Genomic DNA, 22,703 nt, shown 5'->3' on the forward strand with positions numbered 1-22,703 from the left:
TGAGCCAGCTTGTTGGGAGGGTGGTATAGAAACTGAACAAATAATTAGTTGAGGTTTTACACAAATGTTGGCTAACAGGAAATCAAATGGGCACCAATTACTCTGCTTAGGTGGCATTTGAAATCAACCAGCAAATAGACTTACTGTCTATAAAGAGTGCCAGCTCTTTTTTTTAAATAAAAACCTGCAGGGTTGTTGTTGTTTTTTTTAAAAAGAGGGAGTCATTACTGAGCAGTAATGGAATACAATGAAGGTGCATGATGAATCCATGGTACACTTGCAATTTCTTCTGTATTCTTCTCCTGTCATTCCTTAGTTCCCCCTTTCTCTTCTCCTGGAGGCCCTTACCTGGATGGCCCCAACTAGCCCAGTCCTACCAGCTTTCCAACACTAAACTGGAGCAGCCCTAGCTAGTGTGTGGAAGGGAGCCCACCAGGGACGTCCTGGTTGCTCTGTAGAAGTAGGCCATGGCAAACCCCCTTGGACTCCACCTCTTGCCTTAGAAACACCATAAGAGGTTGGCACAAGTCAACTGTGGTTTGACCGCATTCCCCCCAGCCCTCTGAGCAGCATTTTGTGGGGATGAGTGGGACGGGGAAGGCAGGAAAGTTGCATTCTGCCCTCTGGAAATGTAATCTGGATCCAATCCTCTGTAAGCGAATGTACAGATACACATATGCACAGGTGCAGGCAAACATGCACACGTATCGTTGCATACTTGAGCGAACACACTTCATCCGCCACCCAAATAAATGTGCTGGGCTTTATGACTAATGCATCATTCACCAAAAGGCTCGTAAGAAATAAAGCAGAAGGGGAAAGAAAAACCAAGGACAGCTCAGTCATGGCCTTGTGAACCCCTATATTTATTTATTTCCTTCACTGCCTTTTGTGCTGCCACTCAAGGCAGATTACAGCTATAAACCGCTGCAGTGCCAAACTGTGCTGTAGAGAAGTGGTCCCCAACCCCAGGTCCAGTGACCGGAATCGGTTCGTAGATCAGTAAGTACAGGGCCGCGGCTCGTCCTCCTCCCCGGCTGCCGCCTTGTGGGCTGCCCTGCCATTCTGCCACCGGCTCACCTTTGGTGCTCTCCAGCGGCCGCCATGGCTGGGGCTCCCCCTCGGTGTGGCACTGTGCAGCTGCTGCTGGCAGCGCCCCCCAGCGGGCAGCAGGGAGTCAGGGGCGCTGGCAGGAAAGCAAGTGGAGCAGGGGCTCAGGCATCCCTCGGCAAAAGACTACCCCCCCTGGGCCTCAGTAAAATTGTCAAGCGTTGACTGGCCCCCAGTGATAAAAAGGTTGGGGACCACTGCTAGAGAACCAACAGAAATAATACTGGCCAAAAAGGAATTGTATGGGTCTGGAGAACAGTGGGGTGAGAAGTTATGTGACCCATCACAGAAATAACTGCAGATGAAGTCAAATGAACATGCACAGAAGCTAGTGACAGACACCAGAATTTTTTAGCAGCTGTGGAAAAGGAGACTTCTGGATATCTTCTATCCGTTTCATTTGTTTGTTATTCATTTGTTATAGAGCCTCTTGTGGCGCAGGGTGGTAAGGCAGCTGACATGCTGTCTGACGCTCTGACCATGAGGGAGTTCGATCCCAGCAGCCGGCTCAAGGTTGACTCAGCCTTCCCTCCTTCCGAGGTCGGTAAAATGAGTACCCAGCTTGCTGGGGGGTAAATGGTAATGACTGGGGAAGGCACTGGCAAACCACCCCGTATTAGGTCGGCCATGAAAACGCTAGAGGGCGTCACCCCAAGGGTCAGACATGACCCAGTGCTTGCACAAGGGATACCTTTACCTTTACCTTATTGTTATTCATAGAGAACAAATTGCATTTTTTAAATCTCACTGGCTGCATGTTCCCACTGTATCATAGGTGTGTTCAGGATTACACCACTGAGGAAGACCCATTTTGGGGTCGAAATGCATTAGGTCTAGCATTGTATGGTACACATTTTGTGATTTCGAAGATTAGCCTATGGGCTTTGTCTGTGATTTTAACTTTTTAACTCTATAAGTTGTGCACAGTAAATGTAAAATTAATTTTTATATTTATGTTTTGTGGGCGCCTAATCTTTTGATTCCTAATGACATTGAAATCAGTGGACGGGGGTTGTGTAAGCGTAATATACATCTTGAAGACCGCCTTAAATTTCATAGATATTAACCACATTCAATACAAATTTATTTGCTTTATGCAAATGTTTGCACAAGATGCTCAGTCTTATGTTCTGTGGGCAAATGGCAATGAGGCTTTGTTAAAATCCCTTCAGAAACGCTCTGAGGAATGATAGGAGTGTGTCCAAACTCTTGCTGGTTTTCTCAGCAACCAAAGAATCCAAGGAAATTGACTCCCCAAATAAGTGAACATAGGATCCCAGACACAATTTGATTGTGTGGTAGTGGTTAGAGCAGGAATTCCCATCAGGGGTCCACGGAGGAGGGCCCACAGAGGAGGCAGAGGAGGCTCACAACTTTAACTGCTGACACATTCTGGTCAGTTGAGTTGTAATTCCAAACTAGAGCCTTTACATCTCAAAACCTTTGCCTTTAAATATGAGTAACAATTCAGTTGAGAATTACTTTGTTAAACCTTGGAGAAGAGGGTCCTGTTTGGTTTGTATCTTTGGTCCTGATATGTCCTATGGCCTTTCAGGTTTTATTTGGGATCTAGTATAGCAGGGGTGGTCAACCTGTGGTCCTCCAGATGTCCATGGACTACAATTCCCATGAGCCCCCGCCAGCAAATGTAGCTGGCTTCATCCATGGACATCTGGAGGACCACAGGTTGACTACCCCTGTAGTATAGGATATGTCTTGATGACCATCTGTTTTAAACCTCTTCCCTGATATGTTGTGTGACATATTATGTAAGGCGTAGAGAGTGGGGACTGAGATAATTTCTTCTTCTCCCCAAATGCTAGAACTCAAAGTGATCCAATGAATTTGATGGGTTGGACAAAAGGAAATACTTCTCTATCCAGAGAGTGATTCAAATGTGGAATTTGCTGCCAGAGGAGGCAGTGATGGCCGCAGGAACAAACAGCTTGAAAAGGGGATTAGATAGCTTCATGGAGGAGAAGTCTACCCATGGATACTAGCCATGGTGACTGAGAGGAACCTCCATATTCAGAGGCACTAAACCTCTGCACCCAGAGCCAGGAGGCAACATTAGGGGAAGGCCTCAATGTCTTCCCTATTAATTGCCCTCCAGAGGAACTGGTGAGGCTGGATGTTGGACTAGATGGAACACTGGTCTGATTCAGAGGGGCTCTACTGATGTTCTTAACATGGGTTGCAGTCCAATGTTAGCTGGGCTGGAAGGAGGGACATGCAAAACCTCCCTGGGGATTGTTAGTCTTCCTGCATCTTTTTGGGCTTCCTCCCAAGATGGGGCCCACTGCAATGTGCTGTGTTGCACCAGAATCAGATGGGCCTCTGATGTTCCAGACCCGCTTTCCATGGAATGAATTGGAGTCACACCCACTTTCTCACCAAGATGTGTGTATATGTGCATACAAAAAGGAAACTCTAAAGTCCGTCTCTCTGAGATCTGGTGAAAGAAGGCCAGCCTCTGCTTTGCATTTTAATTAATACAAACATTGACTTTATATTAAAATTAATTAGTTCTGTAAATGGATGGTGTTATTTTCTTGAGGTAACATTAGAATCCATTAGACCAGAAGTGGAGGAAGGATGTTAGGAAATATTTCTCCTGCAGCAGCCTTCGTGCAACGTCAGTTGAGCCTTCGGGGAGGGCGGGATAGATAGATGGATGGATGGATGGATGGATGGATGGATGGATGGATGGGTGGGTGGGGGGGTGGGGGGTGGGCGGGCGGGCGGACGGACGGACGGACAGACGGACAGATAGATAGATAATTTCTCTTGCTGTCATGGTCCATCGAAATTATAATTTTGGTTTTGTTTCGACAGCCATTCAAAGAATTGCCGTATTTGAGCTGCTCATTATTGGTAACATTCAGATTCCATCCGATTCAGGGTCCAGTCTGGTGTTGAAGTTGGCATGCATCCAAGGACAGAATGGGGGCAGAGGTTCTGGGCACCAGAGGTGCTTTTACTAAGTCGTGGTGGCAGGACGCTTCTGTGTTGGTATGCTTTAGAGCAGGGGTAGTCAACCTATGTTCCTCCAGATGTTCATGGACTACAATTCCCGTGAGCCCCTGCCAGCAAATGCTGGCAGGGGCTCATGGGAATTGTAGTCCATGAACATCTGGAGGACCACAGGTTGACTTCCCCCACTTTAGAGGTCATGCAAATACTGCCTGTGGCTTCCCTTGAGTTGCACCATTCTCCACTGACCAGGGGTACCTGTGTTCATGTGTGTGTGTGTTTGTGTGTGTGTGTGGGGGGGGGGAGGAAGGAATACGTTTTGCTGCCATGGTTATAGCATCTCATTAATGAAGTCTGGTAATTTCATTTTGCTTGGAATGCCCGTGCTGTGGACACACGCATATGTGGCCCAGCCATTCAAGGAATGCTGATTAAAGTGTGCACACCCACGCCAGGTCCCCTGGTTTGTTCTAAGTGTGGACACTGAAGAAAATATTATTTTTGAGAAATCATTCACAACCCCATCACTCAATGATGGGGCCAGAAGGCCTGGAGGCTTTTCTCCACTGACCATAAAAAGCACATGATTGTGGAGGTGCACCGTCATGTGCTTCAGTGAGATTGCAGACTCTGAAAGGTCAGTGAGGACCCTCCAATTGCAATGGCTGAGGCTGAGTACCATTGAATTTCTTCCTCCTCTTCTAAAACAGCTTCTCTGGCAGGTATTCTATTTCTAGGCTCCGTTGAAGGAAAGTCTCAATACTGGAAAAAATTCAGGAGGGAAATCTCTTCCCCTTCCCAACTTTTCCCCCCTGATGACTCTCCCCCCAGTTTTTCCAAAAGATTTGGGGGGACTACTGAAAAAGTCTTTATTTCCCTCTTTTAGAATGAGTGAAATGCTTGCAAAGGCAAGCTGGGCTTCTCAGGTGTTTTCTGTTGTCCTTTTGATCCGGCTGTTTTCTTGTGGTTTACTTTTTCACCTCTCAGTGGTGATCTTTAAGCAGCAGCTGGACAGATCCTCATCCTGTATGCTTGAGGCTGATCCAGCATTGAGCAGGGGCTTGGACTACATGGCCTGGATGGGTCCTTCCAACTCTGTGATTCTTTAAAGCAGTGGTCCCCAACCTTTTTATCACCGGGGACCAGTCAACGCTTGACAATTTTACTGAGACCAGGGGGGGGTAGTCTTTTGCAGAGGGACATCGCCGCCACCGCCCGAGTCCCTGCTCCGCTTGCTTTCCTGCTGGCGCCCCTGACTTCCTGTCGCCCCCTGGGGGGGGCGCTGCCAGCAGCAGCTGCGCAGTGCCACGCCGAGGGGGAGCCCCAGTCATGGCGGCCGCCGGAGAGCACCAAAGGTGAGCCAGCGGCAGAGTGGCAGGGCAGCCCCCGAGGCAGCAGCCGGGGAGGAGGACAAGGAGGAGCTGCAGCCCGGTACTGATCCCCGGCCCGGGGGTTGGGGACAGCTGCTTTAAAGCACTGTGGCACATAAACCTCAGATTGGTATAGTACTGCCGTTGGCTCACTAAAGAGTTAATTCCCCTGCAGCCAGCTACTTAGTTCAAATTCCGGCAAGCTTCTGCCTTGGTCTGTCTCCATGAGGATGTCTCTTTGTGCAACGAATCCAGTAGTGAAGGGCTGGTGACGGGATTTTGTCAGCTGGAATGATAATGAATTCAGTGCGAATAAGGCAGAAAGATGTTGCATTCAAAAATGTAACTAGCAAAGAAATTGCCTTCCGGCTTCACTCGGAACCAGCACCATTCAATCTTTGTGGTTTTGAGTTTTGTTCAGCAGTCCTGCAAAACAGGCTGGACCAGAATGGTGGGGAATTAAGTAGAAGGATGCCTAAAAAGCCACTGAGACAACCAAAGAGAACCAAGCGGCTGCACAAAGCCCAAATTGAGATGCTGCCCCATCCTTGTATAGGCAGAGGACAGATTTATACTCACCCATAGAGACTTATTGATCCGAATGGTTTCTGGAATGCTCTGCAGGATCTGAAATCCCTGGCAACTCAATGTCCCAGTGAAGGATCGGCATTGCCTACTCTGTGAAACCATTGATGAAATGATTCCCCGATGCCCTTTCTTTTCCCATTCAAATCGATCTCTGGTATACATCAGAGGTGCGGAAACAGAAATAAGAGTTGAGAAGGTTGCAGCGAGTTTGGTCGAAGGCTCATGATGCGGCATCAGGAATATCTTATAAGATGCTTATGATATGATAAAAAATATTTATTTTGGCCAAAGGCCTTTACAAAGCAAACTTTGGACGATAAAATACAGAAGGAAAACAGTACTTCTCCGGTTAATACATAAGAACAGTAAAAAAAAAAAAACCGATGCATCAAAAATAATATCAATAAAATTAATGTATCACAATGGGGACTCATCTAAAAGTGCTTTAGATCAGATCTTCCTGACAGTCAGAGAAGAAAGTGCTATCCTTAAGAAACATAGGAATAAGGATCTGATAACAGGTAAGTTTGTCAGGATCAGAAGTATAAATTGAATATTATCTTGACCAGGAATTTGCCTCTAGTTTCTTAATACAAGGGGCAGGCCAAGACATAGTTGGAGAGGCCTTCCAGAGCTAAATTCCCACACATACAATGGCACTGAGACATGGGTGTTCGCAAATATTAATTCATTTATTTTTTATTTATGGTTTGATTCATATGTTGCCCTTCTTGGATTGGCCATCTCAGGGCAGTGGACAACAAAAATATATATATCATTTGAACTACAGTATGTAAAACATGATACAATCAATTCATAATTAATTCTAAAAGTTAAAAATTTTCCCTGCATCTGGTCTATTTGGTCTTAAGTAACTTGCTTAGATAACAGAGAACCAAGCTGCTAGAGTACGGGGGGGGGGGGGGATGAGTGAAGAGAGGCCCAGTAATGTAGTTCTGATTCTGGCTGGCTTCCTTATGCCCTCCTCAAAGTCCTGGGGTCACTGGGTGAGCAGGTAGTTGTGAATTTCCAGCAATCAGTAGGGGGTTGTATTAGATGACCTTGGAGGGCCCTTCCAACTCTATGATTCTGCACCATGGAAATGGCAAAAGCTTATGAGAACAGGGTTTTGACAGTTTTGGGTTGCATGGTGCAGCCCAGACACGTTTATCATCATAGAATTAGGTGTTCACCTAGGAGCCTCTTCAAATCCCAGGGCTGCTTTCACATGCCCCATCACATGCCCCAGTAACGCCCCATCAATCCACTTTCAGTGGATTTTGTAACTGGATTTTACTGTGTGAAATGGCAAGACCCACTTGCCAATGGTGGCTGCATTATTTAGCATGTGTGAAAGTGTCCCATGTTTGCCAGTGGGGGGAACTGGGAAGAGTGTGATTGTTGTATAAATTCTGTCTGTCACTGGGGCCATGCTGATGCATCTCTCAGGAAACTCATCAGTTGTGACTTTGCAAAATAACTGTTAACAACGTTGCACATTTAATTGAATGTGTTTTTCCCCCCCAACCTGGCCATTAATACCTCTGTCAGGTGATGTGGAAAGGGATGGTTAATCTTTTCTTGGACTGACTTCTGATTCAAAGTGGCTACAAGATAGGAGCAATGAATTAGAAATTAGAAACAAAAAAACAAATCCTTATCCATTGCTCCTCTTAATATTTGTGAAACAGCCCTGGGGGTGGAGAGTGTCCTGGCTGTCCAAGATGGAATAGGGCCAATCAGGGTGCCAATCAAGCTGGCCGCACCCTGATTGGTCCTCCCCCCTTCCCTGGATGCTAGCCACTTAGTTCTCAGATGCCTGAGAGAGAGACACAGAGAAACAGAGAGCCCTGCTAAACCGCAAACCAGACCTGATTACCTGCTATGGCTCCTGCTTTGAAGGGAGGGGGGGGGAGAGAGAGAGAGAGAGAGAGAGAGAGAGAGAGAGAGAGATCTGCGCCTGCGTGCGTCCTCTGGGTCCTAGCGCCCATTGCATTCCTGGTTGCAATGGGCTTTCTTGCTAGTAAATAAATAATACTAATATCATGTAGCATCCCAGTGAACCCAGGATCATCAGAATGACCAATGTGCTTTTCTGAATAAGTTGGAAGGAGGGGGAATAATGTTGTAGATGTCACAAGCTTATGCTGCTGCTTCACTCCCCTCTTTTAAAAAGCCCCAAACAAATGCCAGCTAATTCTGAAGCATTGGCAAGGTTAATAGCTGAGTGTCCTGCCTTGCCTTGGCGAGAACTCTGTCCTTGGTTTGCTGACAAGAAAGGCATGTAAAAATAAATCACTGCAAGAACTTTTAATAAACTGCCACATTGGTTTGGTTCTGTGCTCTGCAAACACAAGACTGGGTTATTAATCACCAGGGCCCAGCAGAGAGAGACCCACACGTCGCCAGTGGGCAAGGTGTTAGATTCTCTTTCAGAAGACAGGTGTGTTCTGTTGAGGGACGGTCAAGGTCACTAAAGCCAGATGGGCAATGTGTTATATTAGGTTCTTACTTTCTCCTAGGGCAGGGGTCATCAACCCCCGGTCCGCGGCCCGGTGGCAGGCCGCAAAGGCCACGGTACCGGGCCGCCAACAGCCACGCCTGCCTTCCCCCGCTGGCAGCAAGAAGGAAGGGAAGAGGCAGGCGCAGCCGCCGGCACGGCGGTGATGCAAACGTGCATGCGTGCTGTTGCCGCGCATGCGCGTTACCGCCCCTAATGGCGAAAACGCGCACGCGCAGTTGCTGCGCGTGCACATTAGCGCCACCTGGTGGTGAAAACACGCATGTGCGGCAATTGCGCGTGCACGCTTTCGCAGCACCCGGGCCGTCGGCTCTTCCCTCACTCCGGAGGCGGCCCCTGACCTGAGAAAGGTTGGGAACCACTGCCCTAGGGCAATGGTGGCGAACCTATGGCAAACGTGCCAGAGGCAGCACTCAGAGCCCTCTCTGGGGGCACACGCACCATCGCCCCAGCACAGAGTTCTCGGAGTCAGCCTGCACGAGCTCTGACTTCCTGGTGCCCAGGAGACAGGGAGGACTCTTCCCACGTTTTCCTTGGTGCGGAAAGGGATTGCCGCTGTGCACAACCCTACCCAGAATCCCTGGTCAATCTGGCCTGGAGGAAATTCGCCTCCCAACCCCAAAGTGGTGATTGGCATTTCCCTGGGCATGCAAGAAAGAGCCACAAGAAAAAGCCAAGCATGGCTGCAATCTTTTCTGCTCAGCCACTCACTATCTGCCTAAAATCACAGAACCAGCATTTCTGTGAGGTGGCTATTTGGCCTCTGCTTGAAAACTTCCAAGGAAGCAGAGGAAGCCTGTTCCACTGAGGAACCGCTCTAACTGTCAGAAACTTCTTCCGGAGGTCCGGCTGAAATTTCTTTTGATTGCTCTTTTTAAGTCTTTGAAAGGCTGTCAATTAAAGGAGGGCAGGGAGTGGTACCTGTGGGCAGCAGAGGATAGAACCTGCAGTAATGGCTTTAAATTAGGCATGTGCTCCCCCCAAAAAGATCTGGACCACTTCAAGTTTGGAAGAGCGCAATTCAGACTGTTAAAAGACCGTCCAAGTCAGCTGATTCAGATCCAGCTTTTGACCGAGGCGCTTCGGACACCTTCAAAGCGCTTCAGCCATTAAAGTCAACTGTGCCATTGAGTTTAATGCAGAACATTCAGAGTAGCTTCAGGAGCCTCTTGTCTGACTCTCTTCCAAATTTCAAAAAGATTGGATCAGGGGGTCCAATTCTAGGGGCTCCCAAAGAGGGTTCCCCCATCCTAATTACATTATATCCAATGATGGGAAAAAAATAGACTCAAACCCCCACCCTCCCCAGCCACAGAGATGGTGGAATCCTGAAAACTGCCAAAGCAGGAACAATTTCCCTCTCAATCTCAGGTCTAGCATGCAACTGTGCGCAGGCGCTCAACCACCTGGAGGCAGCATGGAGACGGCCAGTGCCCTGCCGCAGCCACCACCAACCTGTCCTGGCGACCCTGCGGAAGGGGCCAGGTGACCCCATTTGGGGTCGGGACCCCAAGGTTGAGAACCACTGGTTTAATTGTTTTACCATTTGTTGTACGAATGACACCTGGGTGATTCTGGGGGCCATTTCCCACGGCTTAAAAATAGCACAATGGTTGCTAATTGAAAACGCTACTAATTTGGCATTACCCACGACGTCGTAGACAATCTGCAACACTCCTGAAACCGATCAGCAATAAGCGCTTCGTTTTAGCGCTTTCAGGGGAATCCAGAAAAGTGGATTCACCCTCCGGATAGCGATACACTCCTGCAACCAATCTGCAACACTAGCGCTAAAGACCTGTGCGTTACCATTGTTGCTGGTTCTTCAAAGCCCCTCCCCCTGGCTCTCTTCTCCAAACTTCCGGCGAAGCGATCGCCATTTTTTTCTCTCGGAGCGAGCGGGGATAAACGCACCGGCGAGCCTCTTTCTGTTTAGAGGCTTCCCTGGCTTCATTCCTTCACCTTTAGTCACTAAGCACAAACCACTTAAAAGCCCGTTTGCTGAAATAAAGTCCCTTTATTTTTTACACATAAATTCAGCCGAAAATCGAGCCCGTGAGAAGGGGGGGGGATTTTTTTTTATCACTCGAGGCAGCGTGCAAACGATCATACAATCAAACGACAGCTCACATTAGGCAGCTGGATGGGTCTCTCCGTAGCAACGAATCTACACAGATTCGTTGCTATGGGTCTGTTTTTTTTTTTAAAAACCTTTCTTAAAGGGAAAGCGGCTGTTTGGGAGCATGCTAACGGCTGCCCATTGGCTGCTTGACGGCCAGGGGCGGGACGAGCTTGGCAATAGCGCTTCCTTTCTAGCGATTTCTGCCGAGACCGGAAGCCTGTGGGAAACGCTAAAAAACGCAACTGATTCCACTACAAAGCCAGGTGTGCAAAATGACGAATTCCACTATTTTAAATGGCGATTTTTCATTCTGCAAACAATTTGCAACAAAGATCCCTGTGCGAAAAGGCCCTGGATATGTCAGCATGCTTATCTTGGATTGTGATTGTTTATCTTGGATTGTGATAAATGATAAATAAAAAATTGTTGGTCTTAAAGGTGCCATTGAACTCTAAATCTTAAAAGCATTATAAATGCATTCTGCTATATATTGCCCCAACTAAATTCAGGTTTTGAGGAGGGGGGAGTCCAATCTTTCCAGTCCAGACAGTCCATGGCAGCGAGGCCAACATTTCATGGAGGTTTGTCAAGTCCCTGACAGTTTACCTGGTGGAATTGCTCTGTCTTGCAGGCCATGCATTTCTGATTAAGGTCTTGTAGGGCCCCGATCTCTCCTGGCAGAGCTATCGACTAGGGTGGGGCCAAGGCTGAAAAGGCCCTGGCCCTGATTGAGGCCAATTTCACTTTCTTTGGATCACAGATGCTCAGCATGTTTTGATCTGATGATCTTAATTGTTTTGGGGAGGTGTAGTGGAAAGGACAGTCCCATAGATACTGTGGTCCCAGACCATCTAGGGCAGGGGTAGTCAAACTGCGGCCCTCCAGATGTCCATTCGCTGTCAGGGGCTCATGGGAATTGTAATCCATGGACATCTGGAGGTCTGCAATTTGACTACTCCTGATCTAGGGCCTTGAAGGCTAATACTGAAGCCTTGAACTTGAGGTGCAAGAGACGTCAAAGACGTTTTTATGAATCTACCTCTGAAGAAGGATGTATGGAATTGGTCTCCTCTGAGCAACCTGTGGTCCTCCAGTTGTTCATGGACTACAATTCCCATGAGCCCCTGCCAGCAAAACTCTTTCAGGGGCTCATGGTCATTGTAGTCCATGGACATCTGGAGGTCTGCAATTTGACTACCCCTGAGCTAGGGCTTTGAAGGCTAATACCGAAACCTTGAACATGAGGTGCATCATGGTCCCTGAGGTGCATCATGGTTGTATAGTTGATTAAATAACTATTTCCATTGCTGTAAGAGTTCGCTAGTAGATCTCACAAAAGTACCGCTTTCTTTCCTTAAATTATCCTTTGTCGACTTAGTTTTACGACTTAGACGTTTGAGGGTCTGATATAGGGTCCCGTATTCATGCCTGGATGGAGCTTCTTCCAGGTCTGCTGCAATATTGTTCCAGGAGGCTTCTTGATCCTCTTTCATCTTCCGCCTAACCTCTTTGTTCAGTCTTCAGTACTGCTCAAAGTCAACATGTTTGGCTCGTTTACTGTTTTCTACAAAGCCTGTGAAGTCTTCTGAAATCCATGGATGCAGTAGCATTATCGATTTCATTGATTTGAATTTTCATGCAATTTTGTGCCTGGTTTCCCAGTTCTGCTCACCTCAGCAAAGCGACTGCCTTTCTTCTTTTGCAGCCAGGCTTGGTGGAGTTGCTAGCAGAAAATACTTATTCACACAAACCCGCTGTCGTGAACCTGCTGCCACAGGTTCATGCCTTATTGATTTTATGATCTGTATTGTGCTTGTGTTCTCCATGTTTCGTTCATCCATGTTTTACTGACCATGTTGTAGTTTCTCTGGTAAAAATACCAAACAAACTGTTTGAAAGGACCAGAGTGCTTCAGAGATTTATTTATTTATTTAGATTTTTATACTGCCCTTCCATACAGCTCTGGGTGGTTTACATAAAACGTTGTGCGGTAATTACATGGAACATCATAACAAATATAACAATCATAACATATATGTCAAAAGGACATTGTTCAACAAAGATAGCAACTTTAACAGAACCCTTAGGGAGGTCATATTTTGTTGTGTAAGGGGGGTGTTGGGGGACCAGCGGATGTCGTTGGGTCAGTTGGACTCAAGCAAACTGCCTGGTGGAGGCCTTTTGCAGGCCCTGCGAAATTGTGGGAGTTTGGGCAGAGCCCTGATCTCTTCAGGGAGCTTGTTGCACCAGGTGAGGACCAAGACCCAGAAGGCTCTGGCCCTTGTTGAGGTCCGACGTGCTTCTTTGGGTCATTAGCAGATGGAAATCTGTTACGTGAATTTTTCCTGTCTTTCTTAACTCGAAATGGGGCCAACAACAAACAACATTCAGTTCAGAACAGTAACATGAAAATGTTCATGGTGTGCGGACTTTTTCTGGTTTCTTGAAGCAGAGGCAGACGCTTTAATGATCTGTTGTTGCCTTCCAGGATCCCAAATTGCGTGAACATCTGGATCCGGGGAACTCTGGAGGACGGCTGGAGAACCGAATGCTTACGATCGTGTACGGGCCTGACCTCGTCAATATATCGTACTTGAATTTAGTAGCGGCTCAGGAAGAAATTGCGAAGGTACAGCACAGTCAAATATTATCTATGGTTAAAATGTGGGCCTTGGGCCAACCGAATTCTGTTTTCAAATGAAATAAGAAGTTGTATAGGAACAAGGTTAAGGCTGGTGAGGTTTCAGGAGAAAAATGGCTCCAGTTGTGACATAAACCAGGTGTTGGCAGTTGGCTTTCTGAATGTGTTCCATAAAATACAGTGTTGCCTTCCAGAAATTGTTTCCAAGGATGCATTAAACTTCTCACCAAAGTTTTTATTTTTTTTGCCTGCGATTCATCTGCCTTGTTTTGAATCTGAGACTTCTGGCCATAACTCGGAAGGAAATGATGTTCATTTTAAGGCATGCCATTGTGTTAGATGTAGAAATAATGAGACATGTTTCAAAACGAAGTGAATCCATAGATGCTCCATGGCTTAGAGGAGACTTTTTTTCATGAAACCCTGGGATTTATTGCCACTGGTAGAAGGGTTTCCCAAATGGATGGGGGCAAATTATTATTCTAAATATATGTTTTTAAAAATTTGTTAAATATTTATTGGGTAATATGATCTATCTATCTATCTATCTATCTATCTATCTATCTATCTATCTATCTATCTATCTATCTATCTATCTATCTATCGTCCGTCCGTCCGTCCGTCCGTCCATCTATCTATCTATCTATAAATAAATGTTTAACAAATCTATCCATCCATCCCTTTAATGGCATGTTGTTAGGTGCGAATTCGTGTCCAACCCATCGCAACCCCATGGACAATGATCCTCCAGGCCTTCCCGTCCTCTACCATTCCCCGGAGTCCATTTAAGTTTGCACCGACTGCTTCAGCGACTCCATCCAGCCACATCATTCCCTGTCGTCCCCTTCTTCTTTTGCCCTCAGTCACTCCCAGCATTAGGCTCTTCTCCAGGGAGTCCTTCCTTCTCATGAGGTGGCCAAAGTATTTGAGTTTTATCTTCAGGATCTGGCCTTCTAAGGAGCAGTCAGGGCTGATCTCCTCTAGGACTGACCGGTTTGTTCGCCTTGCAGTCCAAGGGACTCGCAAGAGTCTTCTCCAGCACCAGAGTTCAAAAGCCTCAATTCTTTGACGCTCGGCCTTCCTTATGGTCCAACTTTCGCAGCCATACATTGCAACTGGGAATACCATAGCCTTGACTAAACGCACTTTTGTTGGCAGGGTGACGTCTCTGCTTTTTAGGATGTTGTCTAGATTTGCCATAGCTTTCCTCCCCAGGAGCAAGCGTCTTTTAATTTCTTTGCTGCCGTCCCCATCTGCAATGGCATATAAAATATATAAAACAGTATGAGCACAAAAACAGTATGAGCACAAAATTGTTACAAAATCACAATATCAAGCAGAATATTAAAACAACAGCACATGTAAATATATAGTGGAACAGTTTGTATTGGCAAGCCCATTCCACAAAGACAGGGCCTCTCATGCAAAGGGATATGATGATATCTTCTGAATAGAATCATATAAGGAAAGTGGGTATTACAAGCGAACATAAGGGCCCTACAGCTGTTTTTCCCTATTGGGTTGGCAGTCCAATTCTAGAAGCAGAGCAGACTGCGGGCTGAGATGAGAAAAGTTTATGGCACTCAAGATCCAGTAGTCTCCATTTAATGAAGCAAGAAATACATTGTTCATCAAGGTGCAACAAGGAATCCAAAGACATTCCAATCTGATTAAGTTTAGATTCAATTACTGAAGACCAAGTAGATCTATGAAGATCATTTATTAATTGGGAGAGGAGGCGTCCTGGCTCAGATCTGAAATATATTCTTAGCCAAAATTTAAATGATATGAAGCAGGCTTTGGTCTCTACACGATTTTGATCCAGTTGGCACAGAGGCAAAAATTAGGAATTCTTTAAGGGGCTCCCAGTATTTAATGAAAGAAAGAAGGTTAGGCACCCTTATAAATAAGGACCTTAATCCAAACAGGTATAACAAACAATATTTGGGATAAAATTTTGGCCTTAAAGTTCTTAATGGTCGCAAGAATGCATTGTTTGCCTCTGAGGAAGAAAAACTGTTTAATTTGGGCATTTGAGCCACTAGACAGTTTCAGTGTTTTGTTTCTGTTGCCCAGTTGAGGTTATGGCTGAAGTGAATGCTCAGGAATTTAAAGGATTTAACTTGCTCAATTCTGTGGTTAACTATTCTTTAATTCAAAGGGTGGCAGCTTTTTGAAAACACTAAAAGTTTGGATTTGGTATAGTTGATTAGTAATCTGTTATCCTGACAGAAAAGGTAGAATGCCTTTAAATACCTTTCGCCAATTCTGCACATGTGGAAAAGGCTGAGGGGGAGCTTATATGGACGAGTGGCTAATCCCCGGGTTCATTTGCTGTTGCTACCAGACTGGTGCCCTGCGGGTCCTGGTGTGGATTGGGCTCTCAGTAGCCCCATGCTAAGGGAATGTGGATTCTTCTGCTTTCCCTTTTTCTGCTTTCCCACTATGGGAGCCAACAGGGCCCTACAGAGATTGGATGGGGCAAAAATGCCTGATCAGCTTTGCAGGGCTTTAAAATAATTGCACGAAGAAGGGATTGAATTCCCATGCACCTGCAAAATAACAAACCCCCACAGCCCCCACCCCCGCATGGCGGAACCTGTCCACCATGGCTGCATCCCCTGGGGGGACACATTTCAACAGTGGAACAGGTGCCCCACATGGGGACACATTTCAGCACCAGAGCCAATCAGGTGCTGAAATGTGTCCCCTGTGTGGACACAGAAAGCTGCAGAGCATGCAGCTATGCAGCTACACACTCCCAGTGACCTGATGCAGCTGCCACTGTGCGGAATCGATCTTTGAAGATCAACTCTTATACAAGAGTGTATGGTGATATCATCGGCATATAACAGTAGTAGAACTGCCTATATGACCAGTTTAGAAGGTTTTGCATTAAATCATATAGTAATAAGTGAAAGAGATGTGGATCCAGGACACAGCCTTTTTTTAATGCCATTAGACATGGTTATTTTAGATGGAAGATGATCCTTAGTTGTATATTTAACCTGTCATGTGGTATTGGCATGAAGTTTTATCAAAAGAAAGAGTAAATGATAATCAATTTCCAGATTTTCCAACTTATTCCATAATAGATCCGATGATATTGAATTAAATACACTTTTTAGATCAATAAATGCAGCATAAAGTTGTCTCCTACCCAATTTCATATATTGGTCTGCTAAAAAGGACAGGGTTAAACAATGGTCTAAAGCAGATTTTCCTTTGTAAAAAGCAATCTGTTCTGGGCCAGTAACATTATTTAAAGGACCAGCCTAAAGCATCCAGCGGGAGATCTCTGTCCAGCCGCTGCTTGAAGACCACCAGTGAAACCCACCACCTCTTTAAAAGTAAAGGTATCCCCTGTGCAAGCACCGGATCATATCTGACCCTTGGGGTGATGCCCTCTAGCGTTTTCATGGCAGACTCGGGGTGGTTTGCCAGTGCCTTCCCCAGTCATTACCTTTTACCCCCCAGCAAGCTGGGTATTCATTTTACCGACCTCGGAAGGATGGAAGGCTGAGTCAACCTTGAGCCGGCTTCTGGGATCGAACTCCCAGCCTCATGGGCAGAGCTTTCAGACTGCATGTCTGCTGCATTACCACTCTGCGCCACAAGAGGCTCTTTAGGCAGCCTATTTCACCCCTGAACTACTCTGACTGTGAATCCCCCCTTCCCCCAATATCGAGCTGGTACCATTCTAAGTTTAATTCTGGGTATAATATTTTCTGTGCATATACACTTCATATCGGACTAAGTGTGCATGCACATGAAAACTCATACTCAGAATTATACGTAGTGGGTTTGAAAGGTGCCTGACTGGACTCCAGTTTTGTTCTGTTGTTTCAGACCAACACAGCCGTGCACCTGAACCCACTGAAATCAGTCAGCTTAAACCAGAGTAATTCAGCACAGTATTGTTCTGTGAACGTGCTGTGAATCACCAAAAAGAGTATTGCACTTGGAATCTTTTCCTTGCTTGTCCACTGTTGGTTTGTCAGTGTGAAGTGATTTGATTTCTAGCGCAGATGAAAAAGGGATGTCAAATTAGCAGGGCTTTACTCAGCCCCCCCCCCCCCACACACACACACACATGTAGGGAGGGAGCTGCTGGCTCTCTGTGCCTGCCTTACAAAGCCCTTCATCTCCTCTGCAGTCCCTGCTGGGAGCTGTTCTCTGCTTGGGGTCTGAGAGCTGAAGTTTTCTCAATGAGGCGCACGGCTGGTGCCTGGGAACTGACTTGCCCGCTTGGCTATTTGACTTGACACATAAATGCTCCTTTAGTGTTCTTTTTAAAAGCTGCTTGCAGGAATTTTTTAAAAAAAAACTGTAATAAGCAGCAACACTTAGCCTGAATTGCTTTGAATATAACGAGGTTTGCATAGGCAGAACTGTGTGGAGATGGCTTAGAAGAACCACAGAGAGCTGTTATTTTTCTCCCAGTTTGCCTCTGGAGTTCAGGCTGCTAACATTTCCTTTGGAACCTTGTGGGTTCCCAGGATGCCTAGACTGGTCATTTTGTGAAGATAATTTTGTCTGCCTTCCAGGCCTGGGAGGAAATTAATGAGGCGGGGAGCTCTGAAGCTAGGTAGTTAGGACTGACTTTTCACACACGAGACCCTTAGTAGGCCATACACTGAACAGGAGTCAGCAGTATGATTTGGTGGCTAAAAAGGCAAACGGGATTTGGGGCCGTATTAAAAGAAGTAGAGTGTCCAGATCACACTAGGTGTTCCCACTTTACTCTGCTTTGTTAAGGCCTCCCTTGGAGTACTGTGTTCAGTTTTGGGCACCCCAGTTGAAGAGGGATGTAGACAAACTGGAACGTGGCCAGGGGAGGGCAAAAAGATAGTGATGGGTTTGGAGACCAAGACATATGAAGAAAGATTGGGGGGGGGGGCTTGGTCTGTTTAGCCTGGAGAGAAGACTAAGAGGTTATTTGATAATCATCTTAAAATATTTGAAAGGCTGTCATATATAAGATGGAGCAGAGTTGTTTTCTGCTGCCCCAGACGGTCAGACCAGACCCAATGGGATGAAACTAATACAAAAGCATTTTTGGCTAAACATCCGAAAGAAGTTCCTAACAGTTAGAAGTGTTCCTCAGTGGAACAGGCTTCCTTGTGAAGTGGTGAGTTCTCCTTCTTTGGAAGTTTTTCAGCAGAGGCTAAATAGTCATTTGACTGAAATGCCGATTTTATATACTTAGGCAGTTTGTGAGTTGGTGGGCAGGAAGAGATGTGCCATGATTGGTCCCTTGTAGCCCTTCCTCGCATGCCCAGGGATTTTCTGATCACCATTGTGGAATGGTAGGTGAATTTCCTCCAGGCCAGGCTCATTTCTGAAGATGGGGGTGGGTGTAGGAATCAGTTGGGCATAAAATTGGGATCACTGTGGGTGGGCAGGTAGTTGTTCGTCACTGCATTGTGCAGGGCTTTGGACTAGATGACCCTGGAGATCCCTTCCAACTCTATGATTCTATGATGCTATGACCCAAATCATAAAAAAGAGAATCAAGAGGTTTGGAGACCAAGTTGTATAAGGAAAGAGTGAGGGAGCTTGGTCTATTTATCCTGGAGAGAAGACGACTAAGAGCTGATATGATAACCATCTTCAAATAGTTGAGGGGCTTTCATATAGAAGATGAAGCAGAGTTGTTTTCTGTTGCCCCAGAGGGTCGGACCAGAAACAATGAGTTGAAATTAATTCAAAAGAATTTTCAGCTAAACATCCGGAAGAAGTTCCTGACAGTTAGAGCGGTTCCTCAGTGGAACAGGCTTCCTCAGGCGGTGGTGAGTTCTCCTTCTTTGAAAGTTTGTAAGCAGAGGCAAGAGAGTCATCTGGAAGTTTTTAAGCAGAGGTTGGATAGTCATGTGACAGTAATGCTCTTTTTATGAACTTAGGCAGATTGTGAGTGGGTGAGCATGAAGGGATGTGCCTATGTTTGTCTCTTGTAGCCGTTCCTTGCATACCCACTGTGCAATGGTAGGTGAATTCCCTCCAGGTCAGGCTGAATTCTGGAGATTTTTTTTTGGGGGGGGGGAATCACATGGTCATGAAATTGGGGCCACTGTGGATAGGCAGTTAGTTGTGAGTTCCTGCATTGCTCATGGGGTTGGACTAGATGGCCCTGGGGATCCCTTCCAACTCTTATGATTCTATGAAAACCAGATGTTGCCTGACAGTCCACCCCCCTCTCACTGTCTTTCTTGTGCAAGAAGGTTGCAACCTTGACGATCTTTGTGCAAGGAAACATCTTATACAGAGCTCATAGAATTTGCTTCCCTGAAAGCGGGGGTGGGGTGGGGGGTGGTGGTGGTGCATATCTGGGTTTGTTTCATGAAGGATACGCAGTCGGTGCGATTAAGAAGCGCGGGTGTGTTTTGAGGACTGTCACCAGGTTTTATTGCCTGAAACGTATCTGGAGCTGCCTCCGCCTCTTGCTGCGATTAATCTTGCCAGCAGTTAGTGTCACGAGCAAGGTTAGGAACGTATTATTAGTTCTTGAACACAGCAATGATGATTAAAAGGTTGATTTATTTTTGGAAGCTGCCGAAAACTAGACAATGTGGGCTAAAACGCTAGACGAGCTACAGCGCATTGGTAAGGAGGAGGTGCCAAAGGGCCCAGCCTGTTTGCCGTTTTCTCTCCCTGCATCTTCACTTTGAAATGAAAGAAATAACCAAGGTTATGCAGCACCCTGCATTTATTTTTCATGCGACACCTGTGTCTTGTGACCACGAGAGCTGGGGATGGTCAGGCAGCCAGGCAAGGGATGTTTGGAGGCAGGTTGTCATTGCCTGCCTCTGCCTCATGATGAAGCAGAGTTGTTTTCTGTTGCCCCAGAGGGTCAGACCAGAAACAATGAGTTGAAATTAATTCAAAAGAATTTTCAGCTAAACATCCGGAAGAAGTTCCTGACAGTTAGAGCGGTTCCTCAGTGGAACAGGCTTCCTCAGGCGGTGGTGAGTTCTCCTTCTTTGGAGGTTTGTAAGCAGCAGTTTCTCCTACGCATGGAGAAACTCCCCTCCCTCCAAAATATCCTTGGAGGTCTCCCATCCAAATACTAGCCAGGGCTGGCCCTGCTTAGTTTCCAAAATCTGACGGGATCAGACGAGCCTGGGCTCTCCTCTGAAAATGACAGGGCCGCTACGCTGGCTTGCACCCGAGAGCTGGAGCACCCGAGAGACCAACAACATTTCAGGGGAGAAGCATTCAAGAATCACAGTCGGATGAAGGGAGCTTTGACTCCCCAAGGCTTCCATCACCAGATCCTGTGGATCTTGAAGGTGCTGCTGGTCTGCCAGTCAGGTCCCTGACTGAGAAGTTGCAGCGTGGAGGGAAATGGCCTACAGCTTGTGACAGTCCCACTTTGCTCTTTGTTTTGTGTTTCTATAAGATAGACGTGGTTGTCCCTGGAGGTGCCTCCCCTTCTCCAAGTCTGTCTCTTATGTGCGGCCGTAGAATTGCCAGACTGAGGTTGGCAACCAGTGGGAGTGGGAGTTTGTGTGTGTGTGTGTGTGTTTGTGTGTGTGTGTGTGTGTGTGTGTGGTGAGGAACCTGTTTGGAATGCCCCAGCACAGGGCCGGGTTATCTGTCTTGTGACATCACTTCCCGTCTGAACTGGATGTGAGGTTAACATGCTGGTGGTATGGGGACGGGGGAGAGAGACGCTTCAGCAAATGCTGGTATTGAGGGCAAATACAAGGCTGCCTTGAAGTTTCAATGAAGTTTCTGGTATGCTCTGGAGATGACATTAACTTATCAGGGCAGTGACAAACGTTCATCACAATTCTGAGGGGAATGCAAATGTTTCCACATCCCCCCATTTCCCTAGCAAGAGGTAGTGGGCTGCAAGCAGAAGGTTTCCCACCAAATCTGGAACCCTCAGTGACCTAGGCTGGATCTGCATTTACTTTGTTTATTCCGTTGTGGATCCTGCTGAAGCCAGATCGATTAGAACTCGGGCCTTCCTCTCCCCCACCCATTGAAACAGAAAAGTGTTCTGCACCTGGTTAGGGAAGCTCAGAAGGGGCGGGGGGAGCCAAGTGCAGCAGGAGCCTCTTTCATTCTTTTCTTGAAGTGGGGGGGGGGGGAGGAGAGTATTGGAGACAGCAGAGGGAGAAAAAAACCAAGAGGATAATCTCTGCTGAGAGAAGTTAGGGCTTCTGGAGACTCTGCTGAGAGAAGTTAGGGCTTCCCCTTTAAAGCAAGCTTGCAGCCTGGGAACGAGGAAGTGAAGCTTGGCCAATCAGGGCTTCTCTACCATGGAGCTCAGGAGCAAATACGGAACAGGCAGAGCTCTGCATGCTTTCAGATGCCGATTTTTCAAATATTGAGGATTATATCCACTCTAGGATATTGCAGGGAAAAGGTAGGGTTACTCCGGATCAATGATGTTTGTTGCAGAGGGAAAATTTAAATTGCACAAAATCAAAATGGAAATCATATTCAGTGGAGAGAGCAGGGACTGAATCGACCTGAGATTGGAATAAAAGTTCCGTGCAGATTTAGCCCTAGACTAGACAATGTCCCTTTGATATGAAGGCACCAGTACCAGGAGGCAATGTCAGGGGAAGTCCTCAGCCTTTCTGCCTTGTGACTGGACCTCCAGAGGAACTGGTTGGCTGCAGTATGATAGAAGGATTCTGGACACGATGGGCCAGTGGTCGGATAAAGCAGGGCTTTTATGATGTTCTTCTATATAAATTCATGGAGGAGAGGTCTGTCAGTAGCTACTAGCCATGGGCGCTGAGGGGAACTTTCAAAATCAGAGGCAAAAAGACTTGGAATACCAGGGCTAGGAGACAGCATCAGGAGAAGTGGTGCTTCCCTGCCAAGCTGCACACAGGAACCTAGTCAATACACCCTCAGCCGGGAAACCGAGCCAAATTGGAGAGCCAGCTTGGTATAGTGGTTAGGAGTGCAGACTTCTAATCTGGCACGCCGGGTTCGATTCTGCGCTCCCCCACACGCAGCCAGCTGGGTGACCTTGGGCTTGCACTCACCCATCTCACAGAGTGTCTGTTGTGGGGAGAGGAAAGGGAAGGCGGCCGTAAGCCGCTTTGAGACTCCATCAGTTAGAGAAAAGCGGCATATAAAAACCAACTCTTCTTCTTCAAATTGGGAGCCGAAATCAGAGTCCTAGAGCCAGGTCCAAAGTGGGGAGGTCAGGCAGCAGAGAAGGGGTGAGATAATGGACAAGAACGCAGGTAAGGTTACCGGATCTACCTGCTGGAGAGTAGTGTGAGGTTGAGCCAAAGTCAGTAACTGGGGAGACATCTAAGGCAAGCCGGTCAGGAACTGGAGAGCAGACCAACAGTTTTGCTAGCAAACACAGGAAGCAGATGTCCAGGCAGATGGCAGGGAACGCTCTCC

General features: G+C 46.8%; 1 protein-coding gene across 3 annotated transcripts in view; it reads left to right on the forward strand.

Moving 5' to 3' along the window:
- PLCB1 (phospholipase C beta 1) overlaps positions 1–22,703 on the forward strand; it is a 508,515-nt gene that overhangs the window by 279,250 nt on the left and 206,562 nt on the right. For all 3 annotated transcript variants that reach the window (XM_077314606.1, XM_077314600.1, XM_077314616.1), the window contains one exon: positions 13,173–13,313. In XM_077314606.1, the coding sequence (XP_077170721.1) occupies positions 13,173–13,313 (141 nt within the window). The remainder of the gene's footprint in view (positions 1–13,172; positions 13,314–22,703) is intronic.

Source organism: Paroedura picta, chromosome 1 (assembly GCF_049243985.1).
Source record: "Paroedura picta isolate Pp20150507F chromosome 1, Ppicta_v3.0, whole genome shotgun sequence".
NCBI classification, from domain to species: Eukaryota; Metazoa; Chordata; class Lepidosauria; order Squamata; family Gekkonidae; genus Paroedura; species Paroedura picta.